The 24,890-nt window shown below is 52.9% G+C and overlaps 1 protein-coding gene across 2 annotated transcripts in view; it reads right to left on the reverse strand.

The window, feature by feature from the left end:
* Positions 1 to 24,890, reverse strand: part of LOC107971217 (short stature homeobox protein) — a 39,248-nt gene that overhangs the window by 9,446 nt on the left and 4,912 nt on the right. The window contains exons 1-5 of one of the 2 annotated variants that reach the window (XM_054677226.2): positions 20,537 to 21,630; positions 16,868 to 17,076; positions 10,526 to 10,583; positions 10,316 to 10,404; positions 115 to 7,326 (exon numbers count right to left, since the gene is read on the reverse strand). In XM_054677226.2, the coding sequence (XP_054533201.1) occupies positions 7,081 to 7,326; positions 10,316 to 10,404; positions 10,526 to 10,583; positions 16,868 to 17,076; positions 20,537 to 20,813 (879 nt within the window). In that variant the 5' untranslated portion in view covers positions 20,814 to 21,630 and the 3' untranslated portion in view covers positions 115 to 7,080. Of the gene's footprint in view, positions 1 to 114; positions 7,327 to 10,315; positions 10,405 to 10,525; positions 10,584 to 16,867; positions 17,077 to 20,536; positions 21,631 to 24,890 lie in introns of those variants that run through there. The other variant, XM_024353158.3, reaches the window with a different exon arrangement.

Raw genomic sequence — 24,890 nt, forward strand, 5'->3', positions numbered from 1 at the left:
TGGTCCCAGAACAACACTCTGTTTTCAGCCACGGCCGACTCAGGATTTTTTTTTTTCCCCAATCAGCCTGTCCTCAGGGGAGAGGTTGAGAATTTTTTTTTTTTAACACTTAAATACAAATATTTATAAGTTTATTTATATCTCAGTTTTACAAGATGTACATTCATACTACGGGGCGTCACAAAATACAGTCGGTTGCTGCAACTCAACATTGAGATTATTGAACGTTAGGAGAATGAGGGTGTCACCAGAGAAACTCAGGGTGTTTTTTGTTTGTTTGTTTGTTTTCTACCCCTCACCGCCCGCCGACAATAACAGAGGGATAGAAATGTGAAGACTGTTGGTTTGGGAAACGGTGTGTGATTTCTTTTCATTTGAAGCAATCCCTGAAAATATCTGTAGATGTATTCGTAACCCGAACGCGGGGGCCGCTATGTCGTCAATCATAACAGGCTCCTCGTAAATGAGAGGGGGGAAGAAAAAGCAACAGTTTTCAGAAATATAAAAATAAATGCAACGCGATGTCAAATTTACACTCGACATAATTAAAATAGTACATATTTATGAATGTCCGACCAAGGAAAAAAATAAATAACAAATCCACATACATCACAGAGTAAGAAGCAGGGGCTTTTGCCTCCTTCCCACGGGACCTGCACGTACAATGGGCTGAACTCGTGAAGCCATCCCCTTTCAATAAATAGCACATTTCATAGCTTTGAAACTGGATATTCTCTACATTCCTTCACCGGCTTCTCATTAAATATCAAATTTCAATAAAACATTTATAAATTGCATCAACTTACCCACGTGTGTCGAAGAATCAGCATATACTCGCTAAGCTAATTCTCTTTAATAAATTAGGCACCAGTTTTTTTGTTTTTTTTTTTTAATGTCAAACGTGTGCACCAAAAGCCTCTCTCCTCCCCAGACCTCCCAAAGCTGGAGGAGACAAGCAGCTTCCAGCCTCCAAAATGTGTGTCGTTGGAGTGGCTGCCGTGCGTCATCGTCGCTATGTCCCCGGGAAAACTGTGGAGCTAAAGGGAGCTGGAGGGTTCTGCTTGTTCTTACGGGAAAAAATATGTTAGAAAGGTCAGCATGAAACCCAGAGGTGAGGACAGACGACTCTGGTATTTCCCTTTCATCCTGACCAGAGCTTGGCACCAAAACCTGAAACTCGTCTCGGCTTCATTTCGGTTAAACGCCCAGCTGTCCCCAGACTCTGCAGTATCCACAGATGCTCCCACGTGCTGACGTGGCCAAGGACAGCAACAAGACCAGAACAGAAACTCAGGCTTCCAAGGAAATGGGACCATTTCGGGGGCCTGGCTGGACTTTGGCGGGATGGAGAGGCCATTCCTACCACAGGGCGTCTTTGGAGCAGCCCAAAGGCCTCCTTCCCGTACGGGAGACACCAAGCCCATCGCACCACCAGCTTTGTAACTGGAAAAATGGGTGTTGGATGTGGTCAGTTACACTCTAAATCGTACAGAGGCACAGAATCTGTCCCATCTCTTTACTCGCGGCGCTGGAGAAGAGAGCCACAGCCAAGGGGCCCTGTCACCACTGACTCTGAAATCACACCCCTATCCCCACCCCAACGGCCACCAGAGAAGGCGCATTTTTCTAACTCCTGGCAATTGCCAGGAACAGACCTTTGCAAAGTATGCACCAGTCAGAGACTCGAACGGAGAAAGAAAATCTAATAGCAACATCCGATACATCCAATTCCTTCTCCCTGTGGGTGCTTCGCCGTCAGAGAGAGAGAAAAGAGAGAGAAAAGTGGATATGTCAGAAATAGATTTCACCAGAACAGCCACACGAAGGAAGAAGTGCGTTTTGCTCAACCGGGGCGAGTGACAACCCTCCATGGAGTATTTGGCCAAGTTTTGGGGAGGGCAGGGAAGAAAATACGTATCAATCAGGACACAACCCAGCATCGTTCAGTTCGGCCAGCAACGTGTTCCTATCAGTGTGCTGCAGCTGGTACGGATCTCACACACCAAATCCTCTCTCTGCAACGGCGTTACAACGGAACACAGCCCACGTTGCTGTCTGGGTGGTATTCCTTGCTCTGCGAGCGAGCTAACCAGGAAGCCACAGGGAAAGCAGGAACGTGACTTTCAAAAGAACCTTGTTTGGAGAAAAAAGCACCAAGAATCGCCAGCGTACACCCACCCCATAAATTCAATTTCTCACCTCCTGTGGAGAGACGTGTGTGGTTTCCACGCTGAATGTTCACGCAAACGTGTCTCTGGAGGGCCTTCCGGGAAACCAAACCCACGCACATCACATACAGAGGGACCTCATCAGCCCAGTCCCTCCTACACATCCCAGAAAAAGAGAGAGGAGGCCGGGCGCGGTGCCTCACCCCGTAATCCCAGCACTCTGGGAGGCCGAGGCGGGTGGATCATGTGAGGTCAGGAGTTCAAGACCAGCCTGGCCAACATGGCGAAACCCGGTCTCTACTAAAAAATACAAAAATTATCCGGGAATGGTGGTGGGTGCCTGTCATCCCAGCTTCTTGGGAGGCTGAGGCAGGAGAATTGCTTGAAGCCAGGAGGTGGACGATGGAGTGAGCTGGGATTGCACCTCTGCACTCCAGCCTGGGTGACAGAGTGAGACTTCATCGAAGAAAGAAAGAAAGACAAAGAAAGAAGAAAGAAAAAGAAAGAAAGAAAGAAAAAAGGAAAAGAGAAAGAAAAAGAGAGAAAGAGAAAAAGGAAAGAAACAGAAAGAAAAAGAAAGAAAGAAACAAAGAAAGGAAAGAAAGAAAGAAAGAGAAAGAAAGAGGAAGGAAGGAAGGAAGGAAGGAGAAGGGAAGGGAGAGAGAAGAGGGTATTGGTGGTGAGAACTGGTCACAGCCCAAGCTGAATTTCTTATTTCCTTCCATCCGAAAGTTTCAGGGAGAAAGAAGCAGCTAGCATACACGTACCCCACACTCATTCGGGGATCACTCATCCACCTACAGAAAGTCACCCAACTTCTCTCGCAGGAGAAAAGCCAAAGGCAGCCAGTGTCCACAGACACTCGTGTTCCACCCTCACAGTTCTCTGCGTTTGATCTGCTTCGGGGACCCATTTGTGAGGGTGACACTTGGCCCTCTTTCCATATTAAATCAAACTGAAACCGTCCCCGCACAGTTGAGAGTCAGTAACTCCCTTTTAAAAGTTCAGATTCAGGCCAGGTGCGGTGGCTCATGCCTGTAATCCCGGCACTTTGCGAGGGACAAAGCGGGCAGGTCAACCTGAGGTCAGGAGTTTGAGACCAGCCGGGCCAACACGGCAAAAACCTGTCTCTACTAAAAATGCAAAAAAATTACCCAGGCCTGGTGGCAGGTGCCTGTAATCTCAGCTACTCGGGAGGCTGAAACCCTGTCTCTACTAAAAATACCAGAAAGTTACCCAGGCCTGGTGGCAGCTGCCTGTAATCCCAGCTACTCAGGAGGCTGAAACCCTGTCTCTACTAAAAATACCAGAAAGTTACCCAGGCCTGGTGGCAGGTGCCTGTAATCCCAGCTACTCAGGAGGCTGAAACCCTGTCTCTACTAAAAATACAAAAAACTTACCCAGGCCTGGCGGCAGGTGCCTGTAATCCCAGCTACTCAGGAGGCTGAAACCCTGTCTACTAAAAATACAAAAAAGTTACGCAGGCCTGGTGGCAGGTGCCTGTAATCCCAGCTACTCGGGAGGCTGAAACCCTGTCTCTACTAAAAATACCAGAAAGTTACCCAGGCCTGGCGGCAGGTGCCTGTAATCCCAGCTACTCAGGAGGCTGAAACCCTGTCTACTAAAAATACAAAAAAGTTACGCAGGCCTGGTGGCAGGTGCCTGTAATCCCAGCTACTCGGGAGGCTGAAACCCTGTCTCTACTAAAAATACCAGAAAGTTACCCAGGCCTGGCGGCAGGTGCCTGTAATCCCAGCTACTCAGGAGGCTGAAACCCTGCCTCTACTAAAAATACCAGAAAGTTACCCAGGCCTGGCGGCAGGTGCCTGTAATCCCAGCTACTCTGGAGGCTGAAACCCTGTCTCTACTAAAAATGCAAAAAAATTACCCAGGCCTGGTGGCAGGTGCCTGTAATCCCAGCTACTCTGGAGGCTGAAACCCTGTCTCTACTAAAAATGCAAAAAAATTACCCAGGCCTGGTGGCAGGTGCCTGTAATCCCAGCTACTCGGGAGGCTGAAACCCTGTCTCTACTAAAAATACAAAAACGTTACCCAGGCCTGGTGGCAGGTGCCTGTAATCTCAGCTACTCGGGAGGCTGAAACCCTGTCTCTACTAAAAATACCAGAAAGTTACCCAGGCCTGGTGGCAGGTGCCTGTAATCCCAGCTACTCAGGAGGCTGAAACCCTGTCTCTACTAAAAATACCAGAAAGTTACCCAGGCCTGGTGGCAGCTGCCTGTAATCCCAGCTACTCAGGAGGGTGAAACCCTGTCTCTACTAAAAATACCAGAAAGTTACCCAGGCCTGGTGGCAGCTGCCTGTAATCCCAGCTACTCGGGAGGCTGAGGCAGGAGAATGGCTTGAACCCGGGAGGCGGAGGTTGCGGTGAGCCGAGATTGTGCCACTGCACTCCAGCCTGGGCAACAAGATTGAAACTCCGTCTCTAAAAAGAAACGTTCAGATTCTACAGGGACCAGGTATATGTCTTTCTACTCACATGGAGTGAGCTTTTTCTTGGGAGGAAATGATGACACATTGTTATGTTTCCATTTTTCAAAATTACTCAGCCTTTTTGGTTAAAAAAAAAATCTAGGGCTGTACATATCTTACCAACCACTTTTCCAAAGGGTTACATACTCTGATGAATGAACCTACTTCCCAAAGATTCAAAATGCAATTCTTCTTTTCGATAAAAATTTCAGCTTAACTATTAAAGCCTCTCTCTCTCTCTTTTTTTTTTTTTAAATTTCCAGCTTTAAAAAAAAATGGATGAATGAGGCAAACTCTCTAATACCGTTAATGTCTGGGATTCTTTCTCTCTCTCTCCGTCATTTTACAGCGGTTGTAACATTGTAACATAAAAAATGTTGAAGGGGACTTTTGGTTTGTATAAAGAATATCAGAAGATACAAATGAGACGGGTCCAAATGGATCTACAGTTCAGCTCAGTGACAAGATAGAAAGTGTTATGCAGAAGAAAAAAAGAAGTTGTTTTTTTTTTCTTTTATCCCTACCTCAGGGAGAAGTATCTAAATCAGAAGTTAGGAAAGAAAACCACCAAGCTTGAATCCAGAAAGATGCAAATGTGTTATGGAAATAAGAGAGTTGACCAGTGGATGTTAGTAAATGTTGGGAGAAGATAGTTTCTCTCTGGGCAGGCTGTGGTAACTAATGCCAGTCATGCAGATGGATCTTCTTAGAGGTCACCAAACCCCTTGCTGTGTTCCCAGAAAACCAATCAGAACATGGAACGTGGATCTCCCGAAATCTGGGGGCAGAACCCTTGAATGTTTTTGGTTAGGTCATTTCAAGCAACTGTCCAGCCCATGCCAGCTGTGATGACAAGTTGCTATCTGCTGTTTATAAAACTGGGGGCACGTTGGGAGGCGGAGGCGGGCAGATCACCTGAGGTCAGGAGTTCGAGACCAGCCTGGCCAACACGGTGAAACCCCGTCTCTACTATAAATACAAAAAATTAGCCGGGTGTGGTGGCGGGCGCCTGTAGTCCCAGCTACTCGGGAGGCTGAGGCAGGAGCATCGCTTGAACCTGGGACGCGGAGGTGGCAGTGAGCCGAGACTGCGCCACTGCACTCCAGCCTGGGCGACAAAGCAAGTCTCTGTCTCAAAAATAAAAAACAAAGAAATAAAAGAACTGGGGGAACGCAGAAGATGGAGTAGGGGAGAAAGAAAAGCTGGAACCACCTACATCTGCAAAAACTTGAAAACTCTCTGGATCTCTCCCTGGCTTTTACGCTTCCCAACCAGAAACAGCTCAGGTACCAAACTGATATCTTGGCACCACCATGCCCTCTTTTATCCCCTTCAGAAACACAACCACACTCCCAGCGCGCCCAGGGCCATCTCTACACCCGTGATTTTTGCAAAGGGCCCTCAGTGGCCAGGCGGCCAGCGCTGGGAGAAGAGGTAACGCCTTTTCCACGTTGGACGCTGACGGGGTCAAGAGTGCACGGCTATTTTTTTTTAATCTATAATATTTATAATATTGCACTTCACTCCATGTCAGTAAAGTTAATGCTGCATATCACTATGACACCTTGCAACCACGCGTCCGTCTCTTGTGCAAGTCTTTTGCGTCTGAATCCTGTAACACAGCAAAAAATAAAAAATAAAAATAACCAATCCAAAACAAAACCAGACCCAATTTGGGAATCAAACACTGGAAAAGTTATAAAGTCGGTCCTCATTCAGGTCCCCGGAACGTGGGAGTCGCAACGTGGGAGGTTCGGGTCTCCCTCCCCTCCCTTTCCAAAGCCCCCCGTTCACGTCCTCAGCCTCAGCCAGAGAACTATTTCCTTATTGCTGCCTGGGAGGCTCCCGGGGGAGCAGTGGAGGAGAGCCCGGCCCCTGCCTCCTGGGATTCCGAAGTCCACATTCAAATCCACACCCGTTCCGCAGCCTCTTGGGATGAAGCAAGGAGCATGGTAGTAAAGAAAATCGTTGGCAACGAAGAAATGGCATTTTCATCGGAGACCAGCCCCGGGATCTTTGCAGTTTCAATAGACTCTAAGGAGCTTCCAAACGTGTGTAGTTAACCGCATGCATAGGGTATAGCAGAGGAAGACGCAGCCAGGCGGGGGTTTACCCTTCTCCAGGGTCCCAGGACGCACGAGCAGCCTTGGAGAGGCCCGGGCTGGACGCACGGCCGCTCACCCGCTCCGCCTTCTGCACCATCTCCGCGAGGGTCTGGCTGGGTCGTGCGTGGACGGTCCCGGGAGCCCCCCTCCTCAGGCCTCTTGCAGGAGCTCCCGGGGTGCCCGGAGCACGGTGGCCGCGGAAGGAGCTCCAGGCGGGGTTGAGTGCAGGACGCGCGGTGCAGGCCGGGTGCGCGGAGCCCGGGAGTCCGGGTGCGCGGAGCCCGGGAGTCCGGGCGCGCGGGGGGCTGCGCGGCGGGTCAGAGCCCCAGGGCCTCCGCGTGCTTCCGCGCCTTGAGCCGCAGGTCGGCGATGCTGGAATTCTTGCTGTTGCTTTTGGCGGCGGCGGCGACCACGGCGGCGGCCGAGGCGGACTCGGCCAGCGACGCGATGGGCAGCCCGAAGGGCGGCGGGGGGAACATCAGGTAGGGTGCGTGCGCCGCCAGGTGCGGGTGCAGGTGCGGGTGCGCGTGGGCCACGCCTTCCAGCTGCAGCTGAGCCTGGACCTGCAGGAGCGGACCCGGCGGGGTGAGGGCGCAGGATGGGTACTGGGGGGCCTGCTCCGCCCCGCGCCCCCGGAAACCCCCAACGTGCCTCTTCTCCCCTAGGGAGCGTCGCCCCTTCTCCAGCCCTGGAGACCACCCCACACCCGACTTTCCTCCTTCCCCCTGGCCCAGAATTGGCGCTGCCACTGGATGCATCCGCGGGAGCCCGGCCAGGGGAATCCGAACAGCACCCTGCAAAGCGCATGGGAGGGGGGTCCACAAATGGAATGCCCTCGGGGGAGCTCCAGATGCGCTCTCTTCGCAGGGATTCAGGGACTTCGGCTCACAACGTTCTCTCCCCCAACCAGCCCCCGTAACCTCTCCCGGGGACCCCAGGTCCCCAAGCCTCTCCTGGGACACCAGGTCCCCAAGCCTCTCCCGGGTCACCAGGTCCCCAAGCCTCTCCCCAGGACACCAGGTCCCCAAGCCTCTCCCCAGGACCCCAGGTCCCCAAGCCTCTCCCGGGACACCAGGTCCCCAAGCCTCTCCCGGGTCACCAGGTCCCCAAGCCTCTCCAAGGTCACCAGGTCCCCAAGCCTCTCCCGGGACACCAGGTCTCCAAGCCTCTCCCGGGACACCAGGTCCCCAAGCCTCTCCCGGGACACCAAGTCCCCAAGCCTCTCCTGGGACACCAGGTCCCCAAGCCTCTCCTGGCTCACCAGATCTCCAAGCCTCTCCCAGGACACCAAGTCCCCAAGCCTCACCCGGGACACCAGGTCCCCAAGCCTCTCCCAGGACACCAGGTCCCCAAGCCTCTCCCCAGGACACCAGGTGTCCAAGCCTCTTCCAGAGACACCAGGTCCCCAAGCCTCTCCTGGGACACCAGATCCCCAAGGCTCTCTCAGGACACCAGGTCCCCAAGCCTCTCCAAGGTCACCAGGTCCCCAAGCCTCTCCCAGGATACCAGGTCCCCAAGCCTCTCCAAGGTCACCAGGTCCCCAAGCCTCTCCCAGGATACCAGGTCCCCAAGGCCCTCCTGGGTCACCAGGTGTCCAAGCCTCTTCCAGAGACACCAGGTCCCCAAGGCTCTCCCAGAACACCAGGTCTCCCAGCCTCTCCAAGGTCACCAGGTCCCCAAGCCTCTCCAGGGACACCAGGTCCCCAAGCCTCTCCAGGGACACCAGATCTCCAAGCCTCTCCCAGGACACCAGGTCCCAAAGCCTCTCCCAGGACACCAGGTGTCCAAGCCTCTTCCAGAGACACCAGGTCCCCAAGCCTCTCCCGGGTCACCAGATCCCCAAGGCTCTCCTGGGTCACCAGGTCCCCAAGCCTCTCCCAGAGACACCAGGTCCCCAAGGCTCTCCCAGGACAGCAGATCCCCAAGGCTCTCCCGGTTCACCAGGTCCCCAAGCCTCTTCCAGAGACACCAGGTCCCCAAGGCTCTCCCGGAACACCAGGTCCCCAAGCCTCTCCTGGGACACCAGGTCCCCAAGCCTCTCCCGGGGATACCAAGTCCCCAAGTTTTTCCCGGGGACACCAGGTCCCCAAGACTCCGGTGCGCAAAGCCAGGCAGGCCTTCGGGCTCCAACGGCCTAATTTCACTGGGTCCCGCAAGAGACGGTACAAGAAGTGGGCTCGTTCCCCCACCTCAAGGCCAGGTACCCAGGAGAGGAGAACCGCGGAGGGATGCGGACCCCTCTCCTTCGGGCCTGGGCCAGGGAGAGCTGGAGAGCTCGCGGCGACCAGCGCTCGGGGTCCATTTCTGAGTTGTTTACTTATGATTTATACGTTTATACCTTCCGCTCCCCACCGCCACCCCCCAAGCCCCTGCACCCTCAGCCAAACACGCGCCCAAATACAATCCCCAGCCTGTCCCCTTGGAATAAAACGGTGAAGAAGGGAGGCCACGCGTCCGCCCTGCCAGAGCCCCCCCCAAGCCCGTTCCGCCCGCGCATGCACTCCCGACCCCCAAATTAGGGACCGAAGAGGCAAGGGACACCGCAGCCGGGCGCTGCGCTGCGCGTTCAGGCAGGGCGCACGTGGGCTCTGCGCTGTCTCCTCCTGTGACCTTTCACCTCCTTCCACGCAGCTCCCCGCTTCCCCCCATCCCATCCCCGCCACTAAGCCAGCGCAGGGCGGGGGCGCCCTTGGGAAGCTTGGGCTCCGCGACCGAACCCCAACTCCCTGGAAGCCCCAAATCCACGCTGGGCACCCAAGCGCTGCTCACTCCAAAGTAAGTGGGGAGCTGAGTAGGGTGTCTCCAGCTCAGAGGTGCAGAGCCCAAGCCAGGGGCCAGGGGCCAGGCAGACGCCCCAGGCCCTCGGGCACTCGGGGGTGGTGGTGAAAAGGGAATGGGTGTCTGTCCCATCTCTGATATCCAGGCACAGGCATCTGCGCCCTTCTTAACCAGGCAGCAAGCCAGGTGGGGGTGCCTGACTGTATGGGCTTTTCACCCCTCTGGTTTTTGTCAGATTTCTGTTTGGGCTTGTGTGTGTTCACCTTCCCAAAAGTGGAGTTTTACAGCCTGATTTTTTTTTTTTTTTTTTTTTGAGATGGAGTCTTGGAGTCTCACTCTGTCACCCAGAGTGGAGTGCAGTGGCGCGATGTTGGCTCACCGCAACCTCCACCTCCCAGGTTCAAGTGATTCTCCCTCCCAAGTACCTGGGCACCACCACGCCCGGCTAAGCTTTGTGTTTTCAGTAGAGACGGGTTTTCACCGTGTTGGCCAGGCTGGTCTCGAACTCCTGACCTCAGGTGATCCACCCTCCTCAGCCTCCCAAAGTGCTGGGATGACAGGTGTGAGCCACCCTGCCTGGCCCAGCCTGATTTCATAGGTGCCAAGGTGCCTGTAAATGCCTCCTCGGAAAAGAGGCTCTTTTTCTAAGGGCCAGCTGAGAAGTCTGCAGGGGCAGGGAGGGACTAGGAGTGTCAGGATGCGGCAGCAAATAGGGGAAAGGGGAGGGGAGCAGCAGGTCCCTAGGGATCTTCAGAGGAAGAAAAAGCGAGCTACCTGTTGGAAAGGCATCCGTAAGGCTCCCATGTTGACATAGGGTGCCACTCGGCAGGCGTCTAGGTGGTTGGCTGTGCCCAAGATGACGCCTGTGTCAAAAGGGAGCAGGTGTCAGTGTGGTGGTCCTGGGTGTAGCCAGCACCTCGTCGCCCCCCATCCCTCCTGGAGCAGGATCCCCCAGCTTCAGGTCCCCCCAGTCCTGACACCCACCTTTATGCATCTGATTCTCTTGTTTGCGGCACTTGGCTCTCCGGTTCTGGAACCAAACCTTGGGGAGAAGCAGAGAGAGATGTGAAGAGCCCTGTGAACCCAGCCCAGCCTCCCCAGGGAGCATCCTTCCCATGAGGATGAACCAAGCACTTTGCACCTCTGGGAGCCGGGAGGTGACTGATGGTGGGCTCCCAGACACTTACCGCCCCTCTGTCTCCAGCCCTGCATCACTGACTACCTAGTACTGGAAATTGGGGGTTTTTTGGGTTTTTTGTTTTGTTTTGTTGTGGTGGTGGTGGTGGTTCTGAAATCAAGTCTCGCTCTGTTGCCCACGCTGGAGTACAGTGGCACTATCTCGGCTCACTGCAACCTTCACCTCCCAGGTTCAAGCCATTCTCCTGCCTCAGCCTCCCGAGTAGCTGGGATTACAGGTGCCCACCACCACACCCGGCTAATTTTGTATTTTAGTAGAGACGCGGTTTCACCATGTTGGCCAGGCTGGTCTCTTGTTTTTTGTTTTTGCTTTCTTTAGTTTTTGAGATGGAGTCTTGCTCTCTGGTCCAAGCTGGACTGCAGTGGCACTATCTCGCCTCCCTGCAACCTCCACCTCCCAGATTCAAGCAATTCTCCAGCCTCAGCTTCCCGAGTAGCTGGGATTACAGGCGCACACCACCACGCCCAGCTAACGTTTGTATTTTTAGTAGAGACGGGGTTTCACCATGTTGGCCAGGCTGGTCTCGAACTCCTGACCTCAAGCAATCCACCCTCCTGGGCCTCCCAAAGTGCTGGGATTAGAGGCGTGAGCCACTGCACCTGGCCTAGAACTGGAAATTGGGTTTTCTTTTTGATATTTGTTTTGTTTTTGTTTTATTTTGTTTTTGAGACAGAGTCTTGCTCTCTCATCCAGGCTGGAGTGCAGTGGCGTGATCTCACCTCACTGCAACCTCCACCTCCCAGGTTCAAGCGATTCTCCTGCCTCAGCCTCCCGAGTAGCTGGGATTACAGGTGCTCACCACCACGCCTGGCTAATTTTCGTATTTTAGTAGAGATGGGGTTTCACCATGTTGGCCAGGCTGGTCTCGAACTCCTGACCTCAGGTGATCCACTCGCCTGGGCCTTCCAAAGTGCTGGGATTAGAGGTGTGAGCCACCATGCCTGGCCTTACAGCTTGGTTTTACACTTTTTTTCTTTTTTTGAGATGTCGTCTTGCTCTGTCGCCCAGGCTAGAGTGCAGTGGTGTGATCTTGGCTCACTGCAACCTCCACCTCCCAGGTTCAAGCAATTCTCCTGCCTCAGCCTCCCGAGTAGCTGGGATTACAGGTGCTCACCACCATGCCTGGCTAATTTTCGTATTTTAGTAGAGACGGGGTTTCACCATGTTGGCCAGGCTGGTCTCAAACTCCTGACCTCAAGCGATCCACCCACCTGGGCCTCCCAAAGTGCTGGGATTAGAGGTGTGAGCCACCACGCCTGACCTAGAAGTAGAAATTGTTAAATCCTCCGTGCCCTGCCTAAGTGAGACCTGTGCGTTACCACTGATGAATTTAAGGTGAAAAAGTGAGTTCCGAGAGAGTGGAAGTGGACTGTCGAACTTTCCAGCGTTCTGTGTGGGTGCCCCGCCCCCCAACTCCTGTAGACCCTGTAGGAGAACCGAAGTTTCCACCTTCAGACTTTAGCCACAAACGGAGAGGGCGAGCTGATGGCTAAAGAGTTCCAAATCCAGCCCCTTCTCCAATCTAGCTCTTGACACACCAAGCCCAGAAAATGTCTTTGCCCTTCTCGGCCTCCTCCTCGGAAGCCCTGGGGAGCTGAAGGCGTCCCATTCATATTACCAAGGGTCCCCATACATGAAAGGGTCCCATTCATGACCAAGGGTCATGAGGACGCCCAAGGATAGCAGGCTTTGTGGTGGGGGCATTCTGCCCCTCTGAGGACTTCTGAGTCTTGGGGTAAACTATCAAGAAGTTGAGTGCAATAGCGCAGGGGACCCTCAGGAGGCTGGAGAAATTCACACAGGCCTCATGTGAAGATTTGCATGCAAATTCCACCCCCTCTCACCTCCTACAAGCCTCCTCCGCTCTCCCAGTATTGACAATCCCCTCCTCCACAGACAGACCAGCTGGAGAGTGCAGGCGGTTTAGCCTATGCCTGGTAATCTGGACACCCCCCCTCCTCTCCCCCACCACCACCTCCCTGACAGTCTTAGTCGCTTAATTCCTCCTAACAGCTTTTCTGTGGCAGAAAAGCTGCACCCTGACCCACAAGGCAGTCACTGCCCAAGAGAAATGATGCGTCCAGAGACAGGCGTTCTCAGCCAAGGCGGTGAGTGAACCAGTCACTCCGGCTGTTGTGGGCAAAACACGTGCTGGGTCCCTCGGCCCACAGCCACCCTTACGCACTGTGCATGGCCCGGGGCCGGTGCCCCTATGATGAAGGGAACCTCAGAAAACCCTCAGAGTTTGGGAGCAGCCAGGAGTCTACACAACGCAACGTGAACTTGCTCTTGAACCCAACACCGAGCTTCCAGCCCAGCTTTCGGAAGTGGCTTTTCATTTCCAAAGTGGGTCCTGCCGGGCTGCAGTGCGCCTGGAGAACCTGATCCTGTTTCCCAGCAAAGTCCCTCACACCCCTGCCAAAAAGGCCCCTGCCTGGTGCTGACATCGAAATTCACCAATAATTTCCAAAGCTGGCGCCTTCCGACCTCCACCTCCACTGACCATCCAGGTGACCCGCCACTGTGCCTCTCCATGCCCACCTGGACTCTCCGCCTGTCTCCTCCAGGGCCCAGAAAGCGAGCCAGCCACCCAAAAGCCTCTGGAAGGGCATTTTTTCAAAAAAGAAAATCCTCCTGAAACGTGGAAAGCCTCATTCACTCTCCCTTCAACACGGGGAGAGGAAAAAAAAAATGATGAAGAATACAAGTGATGAATTAGCCGCTGCGTGAAGCGCTAATAAATCAGTCTTGGAGTGATTCACGATCCATTCCAATTAGGCCCGAATATGGTAAGTGAAGTGTGTGACACTGGTTAAGACAGTTATTTCTTCATTAAAGAGCACTCCCCGCTTTCTTTCCCAAATGCCGTAATGCGATTTCCTTTTGATTTCCATTACAGACAGTGAATAATGACATTTAATTTAGCTCTGCGCCATAAACCCAAAGATATTTGTTGTAATTAAATTACCGCCTGCCCCTCACCGTGCTCTCATAACTTTCGATTAGAAGCCTGACAGCTGGGTGATACGACTTTGCAGGGCCACGCTAAAAATAAAAGGTTAATCAGCAACAGCTTCTATCGGATGCTCAATTTATTTACAGCAAATTTCCACAGTAAATTGAAACTCTATCCGGTCACAGCACGGGACGGGCTGTACGGAAACGCACATGACCCAAGAATTCACAGAGAGATGGGATTCAAATATGGTTCGTTTTCTGTCCCTGCTCGTCCCCGTCCCCTCAACGCGGGACGTCGGGGTTTGAACTAATTGATTTTTATGACCCCTCAAAGCGCACTGGCCTTTATTATAGGATCCTTTTCCCCCCGCGGCGATGGAGAATTATGTCTTTTATTGCATTCCCATGTTTGTTTTTATTGTTATTTACCGTCGTTAAATTTTCAGGCGACCCCTGCAATCGATAACCCCCAGCTTGTCCCCGATTTGTCTTTATTTTAGGGCGTTCTCGGGGTCCGCACACACCCCACAACCAATTTTCTGCAGCTGAACTAACGTGCTCTCGTCGGTAATAGACTACGGAAACAAATAGTGTGGAATTAAATTACAAGTAATTTATTTTTATAGAAACAGTACATCAAGGGCTGGGATATACTGCAGATCCCAGGCACACAGACACCAGGAGATGACACATAAACTCGATGTCCCCTGTAGCGAAACTTTAATCTTTTCATTAATGTATACGGGGCAGCCCAATCCATCTTCTGCCAGAGGGGTGGACAGCGAGGAAACCCCTGTCTGATGCAGCTTCCTTCCCTCACGGAGGCCACAGACGCCCTAAGGAGGGACACAGTCCTTCCTCCAAGTCACCAGAGCCTCTCTCCCTCCTGGGCTGTATCGCTTTGGGGACCACAGCCCTGGGTAAAGATGCCTGGGGAGGGTTGATTTAATCCGAACGATCTTAGGGAGGCCTTTTAAAATGCAGCCACATGGGAAGACGGAAGACAATCAGGAGCCAAAAAAAAAAAAAATATATATATATATATATATATATACACTTTTTAAATGAAAGAGCTTGTAAAACCCTCTCCATCAAACGCATCTGTATCCTCATCTCCCAAGCAACATGGATGGAAAAGTTGTGTTTGAATGTGTTGACTCAATCACCCATCCCACAGCAACTGAAGGGAATCAGGGCCAAAAATATATATATTTTTAATATGTATATATATGTTTATATATATATTTTTAATATGTATATATATGTTTATATATATATATTTTTATATGTATATATATGTTTATATATATTTTTATATGTATATGTTTATATATATTTCTTTATATGTATCTATGTTTATATATATTTTTATATGTATATATGTTTTTATATATTTATATATATACACTATGTTTGTATATATTATATATGTTTATATATGTTTATATATTTATATCTTTATACATTTATATATGTTTATATATATTTACATATATTTTATATATGTTAATATATTTATATATTATATATGTTTATATATATTTATGTTTATATATTATATATGTTTATATATTTATACATTATATATGTGTTTATATATATTTATATATTTTATATATGTTTATATATATTTATATATTATATATGTGTTTATATATATTTTTACATTATATGTGTTTATATATTTATATATTATATGTTTATATATTTATACATTATATATGTGTTTATATATATTTATATATGATATATGTTTATATATATTTATATATTATATATGTGTTTATATATATTTATATATTTATATAGATTATATATATTTACATACATTTATGTATGTTTATATATTTATATATGTTTATATATATATACACACATATAATGAAAGATGTAACACACTTTGCATCAAATGCATCTGTATCTTCCTCTCCTCAGCAAAATCCAGGGAAAGCTGTGTTTGAATGTGTTGACCTCATAACCAGTCCTACGGGAACGGGCTTTCAGTGCGTCTCTTTGCTTTGAACGCCCTTTGCTTTGTCACGGTTCTCTCTCTGGTCGGCAGTCTTAATTTCATTTATTTTTGACGGGGTCCCCAGGGTCCGGGGATCCTGACCGTCTCTCTCTCTCTCTCTCCCTCCCCCCCACTTCTGCCCTGCCCAGAACCAGGAGAAAGGACTGAAGGAGTTGACCTTCCAGGGGAGCTGAACTGTCAGGCAGGGGCTGGAAGAAGCCATTTGGAGGCTCTCCCAGCAGCACCCCTGAAATAAACTCATACCTTTAAGTGAATGTTTAGAATGCGGAGGAAGGCTCTGCCCGCCCGTCCCTCTGCGCACACCCAAGGCCCCTCCGCCCCCCAGTGCCTGGTCTGATGGGGCACCGGGAATTCGCGCGCTCCTCGGGGAGCCCCCGTGCCCCGCTAATGGTCTCTGCTCATCCAGATGCCCAACGTGCTCCTGCGCTCCCCACCGCCGGAGGGAGGAGGGGGTGGTTTGTACCAGAGGACAAGGCTGGAGAGGGGAGGAGGGACATAGAAACGGTGGGTGAAAAAAGGGAGGAAAGAGAAGACCCTATTTCTCTCCACCTAGGGACAGAGGACACCCCTCTCCTTTCATCCTAAGGAAACCTTTTCAATGCAGCCACACGGGAAGACGGAGGGGAATCAGGGGCCAAAAGATACATTTTTTTTAAATGAAAAATCTTGTAAAACACTCTGGATCAAACGCATCTGTAGCTTCATCTCCTAAGTATAATCCAGGGAAAGTTTTGTTTGCATGTGTTGCCCCCTATCACCAATCCCACGGGAACCGAAGGCAGTCAGGGGCCAATATATGGGTTCACCGGGTGTGTTTGCACCAAGGACGAACAAATATCTATAATATATACAATATACCTATCTGTATAACATATATATTTATTTGTTATTTGTATAACATATATATGTATATATATATATATTTGTTTGCTGTTGGTGAAAAACAAACGCAATGAACCCATCCTACAGGCCTCAGGCGTCTCCAAAAGTCCAGGAACCCCAGCCCGTCCCTCACCCAACCTCCCCGCGCTCCGGGAAGGGGACGGCGGCGGCCCGGGCGCAGGTGGCTGTACTCGTGCTGTGCGCTCCCGAGGACCAGGCGATGGCTCCGGCCCCCCCGCCCCCGCCGGGTTCCTACCTGCACGCGCGCCTCGGAGAGCCCCAGGCGCTGGCTGAGCTCCTCGCGCATGAAGGCGTCGGGGTAATGGGTCTCGTCGAAGAGTCGCTCGAGCTCGTTCAGCTGCTCCAGCGTGAAGTTGGTGCGGCTGCGCCTCTGTTTCAGCTTGGTCTGCCCGTCCTCGTCCTCCGACTTCACGTCCTCGCGCTTCTCTTTGCATTCATAAATCCCTGCGTGGGGAGCGGAGGGCACAGGGCTGAGGCCGGGGACGTTTTGCGCAACGTGGCGAACCCCTTCGTGCATCCCGCGGTGGAAAGGGGGCCCTCGAAAACCAATGCGCTTTGACGCAAAAACTGCGTGGGGTCCATCAGGCAAAAGCCGAGGAGGATACTCGCTGCTTTCCCAAAAACCTGGGCTTTGCACGAGCGTTGTTTTCTTGGCCTCATCTCAGAATCGTTTCCTCAATTATCCACTTCACCTCTGTTGACATAACCTAACCTTTTTTCCTTTTCTTTTTTCTTTTTTTTTTTTTTAAGGAGAGTGGGGTGTCAAATCCTATTTTTAAGGGAAAGAATTTGAGGAAGAGCTGCCAACTGTGGGATCCCCGGCGGGACGCCCGGGAAGGACACGGGGAGGGCCCGGGGCGGGTTGCAGATTCTAGGCCTACGGAGAGACGCTATCCCCACCGCTGCAGCGCAGGAGGGCTGGGGGTCCCTCCGGGATCTGGCGGAGCTAGGAGCCCCTACCCGAAGCCTGTTTCTCAGCAGATCAGCAGAACCGCGTCTGAGTACCTGAATGCGCCACCGCGCCTGGGGGTGGTGAACCGTGTGGGCAGAAATCTCTCCTTCCCACTTTTTCACACGCGGTCGGGCACCTACCCCACCAGGGTGTGCCAAAAATGGCACTTTCTCATCTCCAGTAGTGGTGACCTGTCTGTATTTGCTGGGGGAGTCAGAAGGGCAGAAAACTCAGCCCTCAAGCGTTTCCAGGTGAAAAACCTTTTCTTCCTGATTTTAGACATTCAGCCTCTGACCAAGCTCAGGGGTTTAACTAAAACGTGTCTCCCTCGCTCCCCTTCAACCCAAGGCTGGTGGAAGTGGCATCTCCAACGCCCCTCTGTTCCTATCTCGGGCCTGCTGAGCACAGATGAGAAGCACGCGATGCCCTAATGAGATGTCCCTTGCTGTCAAGGGTAAGGGGCTGACATTTGGAAGTTTAGTCTGGAAACAGTCTGAAAGGGGCACAGGCAAGGCCGCTGCAACCAAGAAGCTTGCAAAGCTGACAAATCCAAGGTATCTACAGGGAACGGGGTAAATACTAGCACTCTGTTCTGTCTTTCTTCCTTCCACGACCCACAGCAGGGCCCTCCCACCCCACCCCGAGCTACATTCAGTGTGGACGCTTATTCCAACGTGGATTTCACATTCTCTTTCACCTCCTAAAAGACACGTGCCTGCAAGAACACTCCATTCCTTCCCCCAAGTGAATCGTTTCCTGGAGACGACCCCAGCTCTCCCTCCTTCATTTCTCTAAGTCTGAACCCCAGGAATTGAGCCCAACTGACAAACTGGTGTTCAAAGTCCTCAAACACCCGCAGGCTTTGCAAAACCCACGGGCTCCCAGGCTCGGCGGGGACACGCCGTTCCCAAAAACTCCAGGCTTCCACGGTAACCTCAGAGTCTCCCCTGCCCTCCAACCTCTATTTAACTTGGATCTGATGAATAAATAGTAGCCTGGGTGGCAGTCCTGGCCCGGGGGTCTTTCTGCACCCAGCCAAGGGGAAAATGTAACGGGGACTCTCTGTCTCCTCTCCTGTGGCCCTGAGTCTTTCGCCTGATCTTTATTTTCCTCTCACTTTCGAAAGGTCTGGAGGACACTTTGCTCTCCCGGGTCCATGTCCAGGGGGAGAAGAGAGAGTTCAGAGGAGCAGAACAGTGTCTGCGAAGGACAACCAAAAAGCAACCCCACAGAACCGGCCGCCGGGCGCTGCGAACCCTCTTAAATTACATGCAGGCCCTCAAGCGGCTCCCAGCCTTGCGTCCAGGAAGGCCAACTCTCTGGGTATGAATTACAGTGCCGGGTGCCCGCAGCAGTGGGTAGGGAGTAACTCCTCTGACGGTCAAAGGCAGGCTGGGCTCCTGCCTCTTAGACGGTCAGAAACCGGGGACTGCTTTGTAAACCGTAGCCAGCTTTCTGCTTGGACAAAGTCAGGGCCTTGGGAAGCTGCCTGGTGCCTCCTACGAATACAAGGGCTATTTCCCGGGGCCACTCCACACCCCGAATGCAGGGCCCCGGAGAGCAGGTAGCCCCAGAGTCTTAGGAAGAATTACCTTTGGGGAATTCACCCTCGCACCTCAACTCTGGGAATCAGCAAAAGCCGAGGCTAGATTCTCTGCCTCGTTGTAATGAAAACATAACAGGCGTCCATAGCCGTCTCCAGCTGTGCCCCGACACAGCCAGCCCATTTTATTCTTAAGATGTATGCCGCCCAGTTGTCGTGTGTGCACAGAGATCCCCGGGTCCAGCCCCTCTCTCTGAGCCTCTTACTCCCCGATTTCCACCACGGGACGACCCACCACTGAGGTCTCAGGAGGAAGGGCCAGAGGGGAGCTCCCCCGGGCCGCGCACAACCGGCTGCGCTCTGACAACCTTGAGTTAGGACGCGCCCGCGAAGCCACCAGCTTCCCCGGGGCCCCTCGCGCCCCATCCAGATCCCGGCCACCTGCGGGCAACGGGAGTAGTTTTTATGGACCCAACAGCTTTCGCCAAGATCAAGCCTCGAGGTTCAAAGGAAAAAAATAAAATAATAATGAAGTGTTCCTTAAAGGAAACAGAACCGAGCTGACCCGGGGCCTTCCCGTCTCCTACCACGCAGCCTCGAGTCTTCCCGTGATCTCGGGGGGGGGGGCCCGGCAGGCGCTGAGCGCTGGGAAGGCGCGTGGAGACGGCTCCTCTGTGCGTCTGGGTGACCGTAAATACAAGGCAGACAGACAGAGACAGAAACACACATCCTAAGCCATCAGGACCCAGGCCGGGCGCGGTGCCTCACGCCTGTCATCCCAGCACTTTGGGAGGCCGAGGCGGGTGGATCACCTGAGGTCAGGAGTTCGAGACCAGCCTGGCCAACGTGGTGAATCCCCGTCTCTATTAAAAATACAAAAATTAGCCGGGTGCGGTGGTGAGCACCTGTAATCCCAGCTACTGGGGAGGCTGAGGCAAGAGAATCGCTTGAACCCGGGAGGCTGAGGTTGCAGTGGGCCGAGATCGCACCACTGCACTCCAGCCTGGGCGACACAGCGAGACTCTGTCTCAAACAAACAAACAAACAAAAAAAGGAAAGGAAAGGAAAGAAAAAGAAAATGAAAAAGATATCTCAGGCCCTACGGCTTCAGGCACAGCCACGCGGATCCACCCCAGCACGGGACCTTCCCGTGTCGGTGCCCACGAGCGCGGCCCCCGCTGCGACCCTCCCTGGGTCTCCCCGCACCCCCCTACCCACACCCGCGTCTCTGGTCGGGTCCGCTCCTGCCTTCCTTCCTTTCTTAGGCAAAGCCTGACGGCCCGGGCCTTACCCTGGCGAGCCGGGCGCTGCAAATGTGCAGAGCGAGGGGCGCACGGGGCCGACTCCGTGGCGAGGAGGCGCCGAACCCCAGGAGGGCCCCCCTGGAGCCGGCGCGCAAACGAACTTACCTTCTGCCACTCTCGCGGTGCCGAATTCTTTCAGTTTCTCCTTGTCATTGTCTACGTGGTCCTTGAACAAATGCACCGGGCAGTGGCCGCCGCCCTCCGTGATGTCCTGGAGGCTGGAATCCGACGTCCCCAGCTCCCGGGAGCGCGCCAGTCCGCTCTCCAAAACTTCCCGGTACGTAATGGAATCCTTCTTACCTCCGCCGCCTCCGCCTCCGCCGTTACCGTCCTTGCTTTTCTGGTCAAAAGACTTGGATACAAAAGCCGTGAGCTCTTCCATGGCTGGGGCCGGGGCTGGCGAGGAGCCGGGGCTGGTGGATGCGCGCGTCTCCCCGCGCGGAGAGGACGGCCCGTGCGCGCGGGTGGATCACCAGCGCTGTTATTTACGCCTTTCCATTGGAAATCTCACTATTTATACGCGGCGACCTCGCCCAGCCCCCCATGCGCTGCCTGTCTGGTGCAATTACTGGTCTCCGGGCTCCGCGGCGGACGCACGCAGAGACGCTGTGTCTCCCCCACCCCCCCAGGCCGGCAATTGGCTTTCTTCTCATTTCATCACTGTTTGGCGTCCGTACACCTTGGTGCGAAGAGGGAAAGATCCCATTTTTGGAAGGGAGAGCGCGCGCGCGCAGGAGGGGGGCGCAGGCGCCCGAGCCCCCCACACAGGTTACCCGCGTTCTCTCCGTGGCCGGAGGAAAAGCAAAGTCCAGTTTTCCTGCAGAGAGAGACAGAGAGACAACGAGTTCACGGCTGGAGAGAGGAGGGTCCCAGCTGTCCGGCCGCCCTCGCTCCCGGGAGGAGCGCAGAGCCCGGCGCCTGGATCTTTCCAGGAAGCGCCCGGGTCACGCCAGGGTTGAGATGGCGAGGGGGGGACCCGGGCGCCCCGGGGACGCACGATCTTGGGAGAAGATGAGCTCCAAGTTGGTGGCGGCGCGCCCTTGCATGGAGAGTTGGTGAGATGGAACGCGGCTGGAGAATCCCCGAAAGTGAGAAGAAGGGGCCGGGTGTCCCCAAACCTGGACTCGGGAGCTTGGGAGGCGGCGGCGGCGGAGGCCGAGGATCCCCGGGGCCGCCTCCCGGGTCTCCAGCGCCCGCAGAAAGAAGCCCAGGTCCCCGGGAGATCCGGTTCGTAAAGATCTATATTCTTTCTGCCCGCGCCAGACCCCGGCGGACCCCGGCGCGAGGCCTCCTCCCTTAGCGCCGCGCTGTCGCCCTGGCGTCTGGGGTATTTACTGGGGGGAAAAAAATACTTGTGTTTTTGGTTTTCACGGTGGGATGCTCCTGCTCGCTCCCTCCCGCCTCTCGCTATTGAATGTGCTTTAGGGGAAGCCGGTGCTCGCCATCGCGACCTGAAATTCGTTTTCCAAGTCCTGGAAACCAAACGCGTCACGGTTCCTGCCAAGGACCTTCTGCAAATAAAGTGGACTTTTTTCTCCCTTTCCCGCTTTTCTTTTCTTTTCTTTCTCTCTTTCTTTCTTCCTGTGTCTCTCTGTGTCTCTCCCTCTGTCCCTCCCTCTCTCTCTCCTTTCTTTCTTTCCTTTCTCTTCTTCTCTCTCTCTCTGTGTCTCTCCCTCTGTCCCTCCCTCTCTCTCTCTCCTTTCTTTCTTTCCTTTCTCTTCTTCTCTCTCTCTCTGTGTCTCTCCCTCTGTCCCTCCCTCTCTCTCTCCTTTCTTTCCTTTCTCTTCTTCTCTCTCTCTCTGTGTCTCTCCCTCTGTCCCTCCCTCTCTCTCTCTCTCTTTCCTTCTTTCTTTCTCTCTGTGTCTCTCCATCTGTCCCTCCCTCTCTCTCTCTCCTTTCTTTCTTTCCTTTCTCTTCTTCTCTCTCTCTGTGTCTCTCCATCTGTCCCTCCCTCTCTCTCTCTCTCTTTCCTTCTTTCTTTCTCTCTGTGTCTCTCCATCTGTCCCTCCCTCTCTCTCTCCTTTCTTTCTTTCCTTTCTCTTCTTCTCTCTCTCTCTGTGTCTCTCCCTCTGTCCCTCCCTCTCTCTCTCTCTCTTTCCTTCTTTCTTTCTCTCTGTGTCTCTCCATCTGTCCCTCCCTCTCTCTCTCTCTCTTTCCTTCTTTCTTTCTCTCTGTGTCTCTCCATCTGTCCCTCCCTCTCTCTCTCTCCTTCTTTCCTTCTTTCTTTCTCTCTGTGTCTCTCTCTCTGTCCCTCCCTCTCTCTCTCCTTTCTTTCCTTTCTCTTCTTCTCTCTCTCTCTGTGTCTCTCCCTCTGTCCCTCCCTCTCTCTCTCTCTCTTTCCTTCTTTCTTTCTCTCTGTGTCTCTCCATCTGTCCCTCCCTCTCTCTCTCTCCTTCTTTCCTTCTTTCTTTCTCTCTGTGTCTCTCCATCTGTCCCTCCCTCTCTCTCTCCTTTCTTTCTTTCCTTTCTCTTCTTCTCTCTCTCTCTGTGTCTCTCCCTCTGTCCCTCCCTCTCTCTCTCTCTTTCTTTCCTTCTTTGTTTCTCTCTGTGTCTCTCCATCTGTCCCTCCCTCTCTCTCTCTCTTTCTTTCCTTCTTTGTTTCTCTCTGTGTCTCTCCATCTGTCCCTCCCTCTCTCTCTCTCCTTTCTTTCTTTCCTTTCTCTTCTTCTCTCTCTCTCTGTGTCTCTCCATCTGTCCCTCCCTCTCTCTCTCTCCTTTCTTTCTTTCCTTTCTCTTCTTCTCTCTCTCTCTGTGTCTCTCCCTCTGTCCCTCCCTCTCTCTCTCCTTCCTTCCTTTCTTCTTTCTTTTTCTTTCTCTCTGTCTCTCCCTCTGTCCCTCCCTCTCTCTCTTTCTTTCTTTCCTTCTTTCTTTCTCTCTCTGTGTGTCTCTCCCTCTGTCCCTCTCTCCTTCCTTTCTTTTCTTTCTATTTCCTTTCTTTCTGTCTCTCTGTGTGTCTCTCCCTCTGTCCCTCCCTCTCTCTCCTTCCTTTCTTTCTTTTCTTTCTTTCTTTCTTTCTCTCTTTCTTTCTTATTTCATTTCTTTCATTTTCTGTAAAATGCTCTCATTTTCCTTCTCCCATCGCGTTTGTAGCTGGGGAGTGTCCTGAGAGAGGTGTGATTTTTGGAGAGGTTCCCTTAACTGTTTTTTGAGGGAGATTCCGGGGACCGTCCAGCCTCGAAGGCGCCCAGGGTTGGTGCTCGGGAGCCGGGCCCTGGTGTCGTTCAGCGGAAAGAAAGTGGGACGTTTTCCAGGACCCCAGGGCGCAGGGAAGGGGCCCCCAGCAGCCTGGGTCAGGTTCAGGTTTGGGGGGTCAGGCGCTGAGGGGAAGGGGGAGGAGCTGAGGAGCCGGGGAAACCGCTGTCCTGTTCCCTGCCTGTTCCCTCCTTCCCTTGCTCTCTGCTTCTTCCTTCCTTCTCTCCCTTCCTTCTTTCCCTCCATCCCTCCCTCCTCCCTCCTTTTCCCTCCTCCTCCCTCCCTCCTTCCTTCCTCCCTCTTTCCCTCCCTCTCTTGTCTTTCTTCCTTCTCTACTTTCTCCTGCTTCTCCTTTCTCCCCTCTCTTCTTTTTTCCTTCCTCCCTTCCTTCCTCCCTTCTTTCCTTCCTTCCTTCCCTCCCTCCCTCCCTCCCTTCATCTCTTCCTTCCTTCCTCCCTTCCTCCCTTCCTTCCTCCCTCCCTTCCTTCCTCCCTTCCTTCCTTCCCTCCCTCCCTCCCTCCCTTCCTTCCTTCCTTCCTTCCCTCCTTCCTCCCTTCCTTCCTCCCTTCTTTCCTTCCTTCCTTCCCTCCCTCCCTCCCTCCCTCCTTCCTCCCTTCATCTCTTCCTTCCTTCCTCCCTCCCTCCCTCCCTCCCTTCCTTCCTTCCCTCCCTTCCTTCCTCCCTTCCTTCCTCCCTCCCTCCCTTCCTTCCTCCCTCCCTCCCTCCCTCCCTTCCTTCCTTCCCTCCCTTCCTTCCTCCCTTCTTTCCTTCCTTCCTTCCTCCCTCCCTCCCTCCCTCCCTCCCTCCCTTCCTTCCTTCCCTTCCTTCCTCCCTTCTTTCCTTCCTTCCTTCCCTCCCTCCCTCCTTCCTCCCTTCATCTCTTCCTTCCTTCCTCCCTTCCTTCCCTCCTTCCTCCTTTCCTTCCTTCCTTCCCTCCTTCCTCCCTTCCTTCCTCCCTCCCTCCTTTCCTTCCTCCCTTCTGCACACTTCCCTCCCTAACCTTCTATCCTTCCCTCCCTCCTGTTTCCTTCCCTCCCTCCCCGAGACCCCTGCCCCCAGGCCTGCTGTCTGCCCCTCTCTCTCTCCTTTCTTTCTTCCTCTCTTTCTCTCTCCCTCCCTCACTTCCTCAGTCTCTGCCTTTTTTTCCTGCCCCTCTTTCTCCCCCTCCATCTTCCTCCTTCCCTCTCTGCCTCCGCCTCCCTCCCCTTCTGTCTGCCTCTCCCCTTTTCTGCCTCTCCCCTCCCTCCCCCTTCCCCTCCCAGGAGCC

Source organism: Pan troglodytes, chromosome Y (assembly GCF_028858775.2).
Source record: "Pan troglodytes isolate AG18354 chromosome Y, NHGRI_mPanTro3-v2.0_pri, whole genome shotgun sequence".
Classification (NCBI taxonomy): Eukaryota; Metazoa; Chordata; class Mammalia; order Primates; family Hominidae; genus Pan; species Pan troglodytes.